The sequence below is a fragment of the Medicago sativa genome, chromosome 4 (assembly GCF_051527215.1).
Source record: "Medicago sativa cultivar Bolivia chromosome 4, Bolivia_mono, whole genome shotgun sequence".
Lineage (NCBI taxonomy): Eukaryota > Viridiplantae > Streptophyta > Magnoliopsida > Fabales > Fabaceae > Medicago > Medicago sativa.
In genome coordinates this window covers 19,838,703-19,850,136 of record NC_140752.1, presented here as the reverse complement: position 1 = coordinate 19,850,136, position 11,434 = coordinate 19,838,703, and the positions used below count along the sequence as shown (strand labels likewise).

Here is an 11,434-nt window from a genome sequence, read left to right as displayed (position 1 = left end):
AAATTTACAAAAAACAAGCCAAGAGGGAATATAAGTCCTAGCTAGCTCAATTGATAAAAGTCATGCTGAAATTGTTAGGTTGGATAGGTGTCTCGAGTTTGAACAAGTGACCTCCCATTCGTGTGAATGAGTTTCTTATCATCACCAAAAAAATGACAAAAGAAGAGCGTATGATGTTTGAGCGCAAGACTCATACCAAAAGTTATGCACATCAGATTAACTAATAAAAAAGAAACTTGGAATTTAAAATATATGCCATTGAATGAATTTAGAGGATTCAAATTACTTTCTAAAGATTCATTGCACTAGTCACATATGATCCTTCACATGTTTGAATCTTCTATAGTAGTAGAGATATTTGAATTCTAAGCGTTATTTTGCAGGTTTGATAAGCAACATTATGCCTATTTTTTCTTTTCTTGGTAAACATTATTCTACACATATCCCACTTTAATTAGTGAATTTTTCCCCTTTTCAATTTTTTTTTTTAAAAAAATCTGACATGTTGCTCATTAACAAACATTCACACAATTCACATGGATTCACCATGGAGTATGTTTTTGTCAAAGTCTTGTATTCAAACCCTCGTGATGCCAATTTCTATGGGTTAATCTATACATAACTCCTCTAGCTTTAAATGGGCAATGTGATTGATCCATCAGATTAGTCGGTCTTTAAATCAAATACCGAATTTCCAAAAAACAAACATTCACACAGAACTGAGATTTACCCATCTGTATGGAAGTAAGAATCTTATGGATGATTTTTAAATTGAAAAGCACATCACCAAGACAAAGTAAGGAAAAAAATAAAGTAGTATATTATTCGGACACTTATGTATTTATGGATTTATTTATAGCAATCCTCAGTGACTCACAAACCATCGACTCCTAGTTTTAGCTATGGTTGCAATGAAAGTACAAAAAGAATTGGGAAATTGAGTGAGACTTGCACAACTTCGGTTTAAGAATATGTACAACATTAATTAGAAATCTATAGATGCACAAGCATATGAGAATATTGATTTCTAAGTTCTAACTTTTATAATTTGAATTGTGAACATCACTTATGTTACTCTTCAAGTGGAAGGGGCCAACCTAAAATAGTGAACCCTTAATTAATGCACCTACAAAACTTCATCAGCAAGTGGGTTCCCACCTTGTTGATCATGACTTGGTAAGTACTAAATAAATAATGAAAAGTGGAGGCTCTTTTAACTAGAAGCCGAAGCAGCTTTCCGTTTATCTGATTTCTCTTGCTCTTCCTTGGCAAACTCTTCGATCAATTCACGCTGTCTTTCTGTCAGGTTTCTGTAAAAACATTTCTAACATGGTTATTGAACGGAAAACCAAATCACGAATCAAGAGATCCATTTTCTGCATCGTGAATTGAATCTTATTGTAACTTGTAAGAGACATGGTTGATACAAATGTAACAATTGTGTAAAACTAAGATACATATATAAGGACTTCCAAAATGATTCAACATTCAAGTCGTAGATTAAATTGACAAGAAAAAGTGACTAACTAACTACAAAGTTAAGAGGGAAAGTGCAATTCATCAGAATGAATTCAGACCCATCAAAATGTATCAAGATTGATGCTGCAGCAATTTATGTAAAACATGGTTCGGTTCAGTTTTGTTTCAGACCACGATATGAGTCACATGTATTGTCCGATACCAATTACATAATATCAAATAAAGGCACTTTAAATGCTAATTAACCACTAAATATACATATGAAACCTAAGCATGCAGTAGTACAAAGAAAAACACAGTTTATAAATAACCCTGCAAAATATTATGAGAAACTTACGTCGGAATGCTGACATTAAAATGAACATATTGATCCCCATATTTGAAAGTATTTATTCCTGTTAAAAGAAAAAACAAGACAAGATTGATGAAAGAAGTCCGTTTACTGAAACACGCATCTATTAAAAATCCAAGCAGCAACACATGTACATCTATTCACGACCACGAAAACGCAACAGAAGATAGCCCCTATTTTGAAATTTTACGGTGTCTGTGTACGTAAAAACTCAACAACTAGCTGTGTGACTCACCAATGAGAGGCTAAAATATGATAGCACGAGTGAGACAGAGTGAGAGAAGCCCAAATTCTGTCAAATGTTTTTTAATTGAAAAATTCCTAAACTACCCAATTAAAACCCCCGGCAATTAAATTTAAGGTTTTTTTTTTTTTTGGAATTTCCTTATTTCATTATAAGGTCTGGTTCTATAGTGGTCGCACTGGGTGCTATGGTGGCCGCTACATGCAACTGCTTTGGGGTCGCTAGGAACCACATTGATATTGCTCGCTATCGACAACACTATTCCAAATGTATTTTCCCAAAAAATGTTTTTTAATAAAAATAAATTTCTCCAAATAATGTCAACTTGCATACCTTTCATTATACCTTTCCCTTTCATAACCACCTTCTGACCAGGTTGGGTGCCTGGGTGAACCTGCCAAACAGAACTCATCATTCAAACCTGCCTAGTCACTAGATATGCCAAAAGAAATAATATTATATAAAGGAGTGCTAATAACACATTCTTTCCATCACTTTTTCTACTGTTGCCAAAAATTCACATGCATCCCACTATTTTGAAAATGTGTTTCGCTATATAGGAAATGAGACCCATATAAACTTGTAGAATCCATATGAATTTTAGTCAATAATAGTATTAGGCTGTTAGAGAGAGTATCTAATTGTGTTGCCAGCACCTCTCGATTATCTATTGTAATAGCAATGCTTACCTTAAGCCTTACACTTCCAGTAAAAGATGGGACCTCAATAGTTGCCCCCAAAATCGCCTGAAACAAATTTTTAAAAGAAAAACAAAAGTTCCAGCTATTTAGGTTATTTACAGTTATTATAACTAATAATATCGATAAACCTTACACAAACAACTAACAAGTTGTTTGAGATGAGTCAAAAAAACAGACAAAATGTTCGGGATCCAAAGTATTATGATAAAATAACCAGCACCAACAAAAGGCTCAGTGCCACTGCCAAGTTAAATTTGTAATAAAATATATACTAACTAATTACTACGTAAAGTCAATATTCCCTGAAGGTGGCAAACAAAATTCATGCCATCAAAACTTGCACAGTGTGCTGCTCCTACAAAGGTCCTCAATAGATCAAGAAGTACACACATACTACTGAAGGATTATACCACTTAGACATCTCAACTACACGGAGCAGTGCTTGCATGTGACTAGTGTATAACGATTTAAGTCAATGGATCTCTTATGAAAGTAAACTACAACTTAGGGCTCTAAAAGATTTGGCTGAGAAGGAATTGGATCCTACAAGTGACCAGAAATTAAGAGGAATAAAAGTGATAGGAAAGAGGGTAAAAAGAAAGATGGTAAAAACTGAAAGGAAAGAAAGTTTAAAGCTTTTATCTTCTCTTGTGTGACTGGGTTATGTAGAGAAAAGACAGAAAAGAAACATTTAAAAAAAACCTTCAAAATGATATAATATCCCAAAATTAAATAAAAGATACGATATAATAATTAGGTTAGTATTGTAAGAGAGGGGAAACTTGTCTTCAGTGATTTTTCTGCAACCTCTGGACAGAAACCACCTTATGTTGAGCCAAACATTACAAATTCCTTCACTTCCTTTTTCTTCAAGTTCCAAACAATAGAAAACCATTGATTTGTGTACTTTTTTTCCTTGCGCTATCTTCGATCACACATTCGCTCATTTCAAACATCACAGGGACCAAAATCGATATTTACTCTTATAATAAAATAATCTATACCGATAAGCAAGATAATTCCTAAAAATTATAAATTAATGACTAAAATTAAATACACACATGGTCTGAAAAAAAATACACAACCAGAAAACCAAGTAAAATCGTTGCTCAACATTTTCTTCATGAAACATTACCTGAGTGAAACTTAAAACAGCATCCACGTGAACATCTAATCCTTCTCTGCGAAAAACAGGATCTTCCCTAACCTGCAAAAAGTATAGAGGAAAGAAATATAATTGACTTACTTTAAAATATAAAGAATAATAAAAATAGCAATAATATTAAGCTACTGAAGTACCTTGATAGTAGCATATAGATCACCGGAACGGTTTGAATCAGGATCTGCTCCACCACCTCCATGTACCTTTAGGGTCTCATTGTTGTCTATCCCTGCAAATGGAAAAAATCATACATCATTCAACTTTTTTCATAGTGCAACCTTAAAAGAAATAATAAGAGGGATGTGCATTACCAACAGCAGAGAATAAATACAAATACATACAGACAGATATGTGTATGTTGTGTTTATGTGTGTATTCTTTGGCTCGAGGGAGCCAATTCAAATGACATAAAGAAAGAGATGAAGTCGACATTACTGAGTTGCTGTTGCTAAGTTCACTTGGTAGAGTGTTTTAGCCAAGTTTGACAGAAATCAATATGGAAATTTCTCATTAATCAAACAATTTTTTCTGTGTGCCATATAACCATGGCCTACATTACAAGTTACAACAATGGATTCGAAACAATTCGAAATAATAATTACCAGGATAAGTATGCAACTTGACTGTCTTTGTTCCTTTGACAACTTTGGCACCTTGGCAAGACTTGCAGAAACTCTGATACCAACAACAAAAGATTAAAAACCATCAGTACATTCCCATATAGTCATATTTCACTTTAGTATGAAAGACCACCATATCCATAAGTTAACAGGTAATGACTATGGTTTCATTCATAGCATAGTAGTTAATAGCGGATAGCGGCGCGTAGCGGCCGACCCCAAAAATGCTATAGCGGGATAGCGCCTAGCGCTATGACCGCTATTTCATATAACTTTTTGGACAAATTATATAAATAATACTATAAACTTCTCTCAAAAAAAATATAAATAATACTATAAATTATAAACAAACATATATCACTTGTAACTTCTGAGTTGTCCCAACTGAGTTGTAACCAAGTCTGCCACTTCATTACATTCACAAAGTGTCTCAATGCATTTATGCAAACCTCTCAGCAATTTGGGATCTGTCTCAATTTCTGGTTTGCTATAAAAGTATTTAGGATTGATTGAACACCAGAAGCTGGGATCCTTCCAGTGATTAAATTGCCAAACAATGTCGAGATTATCACCAGTCCACTTATGTCTTTGAGCACATGAGTCAACAGACACAGAGTTTGATTGAACACCAGAAGCGGAAGCTGCCATGACTGTGTTGTCCACAAAAACAACAAAAATAAGGAAACAGAGAGCAGAATAGAGGATGAACAAAACAGAGGATGCTTTTTAGGGTACAGATCTGATGCTTTTGAGAGAAGATTTAATGAAGAGAGGAAGTTTTTTGAGAGAGCAGATGCGTACAGATCTGAAAGGCGCCGTAAAGAATGAAAGAAGGAAGAGAGAAACTGAAGTTATTAATTAGGGTTTGACGAAAATGACAAAAATACCCTTGTTTTTTATTTAAAACCAAGGAGAATCTTGTATTTTCACGTAAAATGAAATAGCGGTGCAAGAGTGCAAAACCGCTATGCAGTGTTGCGGCCGCTATTGCGCCGCTATCTCATAACGCTATGCCATGGCTTATTGCATAGCGGTCCTGGACCGCACCGCACCGCGCGGCCGCTATTGGCCGCTATAGCGCCGCTATTAACTACTATGATTCATAGCATGAATTTATTTACAAAAATTAAGGGTAGATTGAACAATAACTGAAGACTGCCACGTAAATGGATACAAGAACAACATTAAGCAAGTTACGTAAACTTATATATCATTTATATCATATAGAAGAAAATCAATATGGCATAGTACAGAAGACGATTTGTACCATACCGATACAATTTTTCCAGTTCCCTTGCATGTAGCACAAGTACTTTCCATTCTGAATATTCCAGTTTGTACAAACATCTGGACATCTCAAAAATTATCAATTGAACAACACTTCTCAGGCTTGTAACAAGAATTAAATTAATTCCAACACGATACTGACCACTCCTGACCCTTTGCATCGCTTACAAGTTTCAGGTTTTGTACCAGGAGGAAGACCACTCCCACCTGAAATAGTTCGGCAACAGTGAGATGTGTTGATATCAAGGAACATTGACTTGTCAGAATTCAAACCCAACAGAATACAAAATACCAGTGAAGGACGACAATTCATAACTTCATAAAAAACATACCACAAGCATTACAAAGCACGTCTGTTTGAAATGACAAAGTTTTGGTGCACCCTTGGATAGCTTCCGTGAAAGATAGTTCAACCACAGTCTGTGATCATAAAGATTATTAATATGGTTTTGATCAAACAATCCCTTAGCATATGCTTAATAATGTCTGAATATATGAAGAAAAAAACCTTGACATCTTCTCCGCCAAATTTTTGATGGAAAAAGCTGCTGAAAATATCCTGATCACCATGAAAGGAATTGAGAAATAATATTAGATTCATATTTGGGATTAATTTGACGGAATTTTTAAAACATTTCTTTATTTATATTTAATAAAAACTACATAATTGTAAAACACAGATTTCAGACGACATAATTATATATAACATGCATTGAGTCAAGTGTATCAGTTTACAATTTAAAAAAAAAAAAAAAAACGTATATTTAACTCTTAAAAATCATGGTTGGGCCTAACACAACCCCACAAAATCGGCTCGTAGGGTGAGGATTACCCCCACTTATAAACACATGTTCAGGCCATCTTTTGTCCGATTTGGAACTCTTTAACAGTAATCAAACAGATCTAAACAGGAAGATCCGACTGAAGTTTCAGCACATTCATATGTACAAATGTTCAAAACAAAAATTATTTACGATTTATATTGAATTAAAAATATGATGGTTGTGTAGGATTGCTTAGGATCTGCTCGTATGGTATTCACAGAATATGAATACCAGTTTCTTTTGACAAAATATGAAGTTAACAGTTAAGTGATAATGTTTATAATTGTAAGTATGAACACAATTAAAAAATTAGTTAAGTGATAATGTTTATAATTGTAAGTATGAACACAATTAAAAAAAAAGAAATATTTACTGAAATCATGATTAACAAGATAGATAGAAGAATGTAGCAAGTCATTACATGGCCACCACGGAACATCTGCTCGAAAGGATTAAAGCCACCATTGCCTCCGAAACCACCACTTTGGTTGTTTACATAGGCATCATGTCCAACCTACACATTCATGAAAAATTAAAGTAAATCAAATGAAAGAGGCAGTAGATACTAGGAAGAAAGCAACAACCCACTCAATAAAATACACAAACAGCTGAGAAACATGCACAACTTCAAAAACACATTAAGCATAAGTTCTCCACAAACATAGAAACAAATACACATACATTCTTATTCAAACGAAATATGAAACGTTGCTGTAGATCTTTAAAATTTCTACTTCTAGCAATCTACTAATCCTAGTATTGAAGTTTTCTTCTTTCCAATGAATCCTAGGGGGAAATGTAAACAGAGTAAGAAGAGACCACAAGAAAGCAAAACTAAAACGAGCTTCGCACTTCTTCATCCCTCCGTCTTTCTTTCTCTATCAAGTAGCTCAAAATAAATTTCCGGATCTCCATGAAAGAGGCCAACAACTTAAATCATACTATTCCCTCCATCTGCATTAAACTTCACATTACAGTCCACTTTTTTCATTCATTAGAATTCACATATATATCTCAGTTTCTTTTTTGTTACAATATTATATCTGAGTTTAGTGAAAAGGTAGTTAAAACAAATTCAACAAAGTTTCAAAGAAAATAGGCAGTAATGGATTAGACCTGATCATACTGTTGACGTTTTTCCCCATCCTTCAAAACCTACAAACATTAAAATGAAAATATACCAGCAGTCATTAATTTGGGATATGAATACTTAAGATAGATATCTGACTTTGGGAAGTATGACAAACAAAAACAACAATACCTCATATGCCAATGTAACTTCTTGAAACTTCTTTTCAGCCTCAGGATCATCTTTATTTGCGTCTGGATGGAGCTTCTTTGCAAGCTACAGAATATGGAGAGGAAATGAAGAACAATACAAACCAACAACCAAAAACCAAGCCTTATCCCACTAAGTGGGGTCGGCAATAAGAAAATACAAAAATACAAAATAATTTTAGAAGAATAACTCATATGTCAATCAGCCTTGCTTAAAAAGTTCATGTCAAAGAAGAAAGGGAAAAGGTAAAGGGACTGAGATATTTTTAAAATTGTATAACATAGTATTTATGGCAGCGATTGATTCATGTAGCCGACCCCACTTAGTGTAATAGGGCTTGATTGTTATCGTTGCTGTTGTTGTTGTTGTATGACACAGTGTGTGTAGATGCAGACACGAATATAATGCAACCTATATAATCTGATGAAAACCAGAACACATAAAACACAACTCCGTATCAAAAATCGCAAATGTGATTTCATCTATACCTATATATCAAAGGGATACCATCTTCCAAATTTACCCTTCATTTAAACTCTTGAGTAGGGCTATCAACACTCACTCTACCAATCTCTTTTCAACACTCGCTTATTGGGTGAAATGCATGTGTGTAACATCATTTGGAAATGAAGTCCATCATTTTAGAACTAGGCCCCTCAAATTGGTGGGACCCATGTATTTCACCCAATAAAAGAGGGAGTGTTAGAGTGAGAGTTGTTAGCACTACTCTAAACTCTTCTATTTACAATTTATCATTCTTTACAAAAGCTGACCCCACTTAGTGGGATAAGACCTGGTTGTTGTATCCTAATTTCAATTTTGAATCAAACTTGATCTAAGCCTAATTTAAATTTTAAATCAAATATAATCTAATCCTAGTTTTTAATCAATTTTTATTCAAGACTATAAAAATTAAAATTATAGTAACAATGCTAAATGAATAAATTTTGTCAACAACTTGAAGCTTAATTTTTGCCATGATGGAGGCCAGCTATGGTATTCGAGAAAAGCCGACAGAATAACAGGTCAGTGTCTCTCTGAACACAATTATATAATAATGTAAAAGTTACTCAAAATAAAACAAACTCTTCCTCTCTCATCCCACATCATAGGAAATGGTTGAGTTTCCACTCACAAAATATATGATTACTTTATTTTCAGGTAACTTAGTAAATTGAAGAAGTTTAACAATGCAATGGGCTAGATATATAAAAACATGCATAAACCCATATTTCAATACATAGATTCATGTATTTGACAATTATGAGGAATAACCTACCCCATAGTAAGCTTTCTTTATTTCGGAAGAGCTTGCATCCTTACTCACACCAAGAACATCGTAATAGCTCCTTGCCAACGATGCTGCAAAATAGTTTGGGAGTGCAACAAAACAAGTCATTAACATGCACGAGACAATAAACAACTATGCACAAGAAAGCAAGGAGAAACTTAAATGAAAAATGCACGAACTTGAAGCCACGTGCCTACATCTACTATCCTAGTATGCAATAGAAAGTAGTAAACAATATCCAAGCTATAAATAACACAAACAAAAAATAAGACGAAAAAAAACTCGCAAACACAATGCCGTGTGATTTCATGAGCAATAATAAAAAAAAAAAAAAAAAAAGCAAGACATGGAGGTAACACATGATTTAATAATTTATACCCGAGCCATGAATAGATCTAGTTGCCCCAAAATATGAATTAGCCGCTCCCAATAGCAACCAGTTCTTCAAATTAACACCATGTCTAACTGCAAGTGGACAAGGGGAGGAGGTGATCAAAATACTATAATAGAAAACTATATATAAAAAGAAAAGCTTAACAACATTTTTTCGGAAAAGATGGCAACACTAAAATTCAACATTGTAAGAAAAACAAGAAAAGGATTAACAGTCAATAACTTTAGCAACTTATCGACCTTTCCAAAATAACTATACCACCAAAAAATCAAATTTGTTCCTCACAATTTTCTAGCAGCCCAATTCAGTCCCAGCCAAGAAATAACATCTAAAATAGTTCATGACAGTTTCATTCAGGGGACAAATCAGTAGCTCAGTAAATTTTGACACGTTATAAACAGAGGGACAAATTGTCCCCTGTATAAAAATGTCAACGACTATTTAGCTATTATTTTTTATCTGGGACTGAATTGAGTCGCGATAAAATTACGAAGGACCAAATTGGATCTTTAGTAAAAAATAAAAACATGGTGCTCAATGAGGCACAAATCCGACACAGGGATACGCCTAACCCCGGGAGTATTTTTGTTTCATAGATGTTGCTTAATTTCCCACAAAAAAAAAAGTAATTTGAATGCATACCATTTGTTGCATAACTACTACCAATAACAGTAGATGATGGATTCAATGTCCTATAACCCCTTTGAAACACTACTTGATATACCTGCAAAAAAATGAAATTTTTTCCACAAATTTGTTAAACCATAGTTCATACAAACAAAAATGTCAGTAAAAAAAAAAAAGAAGAAGAAGAAAGATGTGTACGGAATGATTGGCGCGAAAGAGTGATCGACGAGTAAGGTGAGTGAAGAGGGTGATGCCAGTAGGACGAATCATTTGGGGAATTGAATTGAAGGAGAAATTTTGAAGATTTTGATTGAATAGGTGAATTGGGGATTTTTGGGGATGAATGGTTAAACCCTAGAAAAACCCCTAATTAATTTGAGGAAATGGAAATTGGAAGATTCTAGTAGAACCGGGAAGCGAGGATGAGTTACAGTTGGAAGCGTCGTCTGTTGTCGATGTTGTGTGTGGTGTACGGTTACCACGTGATGTCACAAACAAGTGTTTAGTTTAGTTGGTTGTACTTTCAAGTGTTATGTTTTGTTGGTTATTAAAATACAAGTGTTTTCTTTTATATGCAGGGGTCAGGTTCGAACCCAGGACACCCCACTTCTCCACATTAAAATGTGTGAGCTCTAGCCATTAAGCTACTTGGCAAAAAAAATACAAAAGAAAAGATTGTGTGAGCTCTAGCCATTGAACTACTTAGAAGAAAAAAAATACAAAAGAAAAGATAAACAAAAATATGTTTTATAATTAGAAATTTTTAACAAAACATTAATTAAATATAAATTTTTAAGTGTCAAAAACAAAATATTTATATTTAATTTATATTTTTTAATATAGTTTTTAAATATGAGCAATGATATTCTAACAACCAAAAATCAACAACTTTTGTGACAACCACCAATTTTCAAAGGAAAAGTAGATAGTGACACGGAAACCAAAGCAATAGAGAAAGAAAGTAAAAAGATAATGTGAGTATGAGAGATAAAGTTGTCACATAGGTTGTCACAAAATGGTTGTTAGAATATCATTTCTCTTTAAATATTGAGTGAACCTTTTGATTGTCTTTGAAACATAACCCATTACTAGTTGATACAATGCATGATCAATATTGGTTGAACCGAAGGAATTTGTACAAAGACAAACTAGGCTTTGTACTTAAGGTGAAAAA

General features: G+C 33.8%; 1 protein-coding gene across 1 annotated transcript; it reads right to left on the bottom strand.

Moving 5' to 3' along the window:
- Positions 1-797: 797 nt before the first annotated feature.
- LOC146927049 (chaperone protein dnaJ GFA2, mitochondrial-like) lies at positions 798-10,726 on the bottom strand. Its single transcript, XM_085700453.1, has 18 exons — positions 10,459-10,726; positions 10,276-10,357; positions 9,618-9,704; positions 9,228-9,310; positions 7,931-8,014; positions 7,786-7,824; positions 7,091-7,183; positions 6,354-6,404; positions 6,178-6,265; positions 5,988-6,052; positions 5,831-5,905; positions 4,541-4,613; positions 4,076-4,167; positions 3,912-3,983; positions 2,765-2,821; positions 2,409-2,469; positions 1,817-1,874; positions 798-1,310 (listed from the first exon to the last, which is right to left on the bottom strand). Exons 1-18 carry the CDS (start codon positions 10,528-10,530, stop codon positions 1,214-1,216), a joined length of 1,329 nt encoding a protein of 442 aa, XP_085556579.1. The 5' UTR covers positions 10,531-10,726; the 3' UTR covers positions 798-1,213.
- Positions 10,727-11,434: the final 708 nt, after the last annotated feature.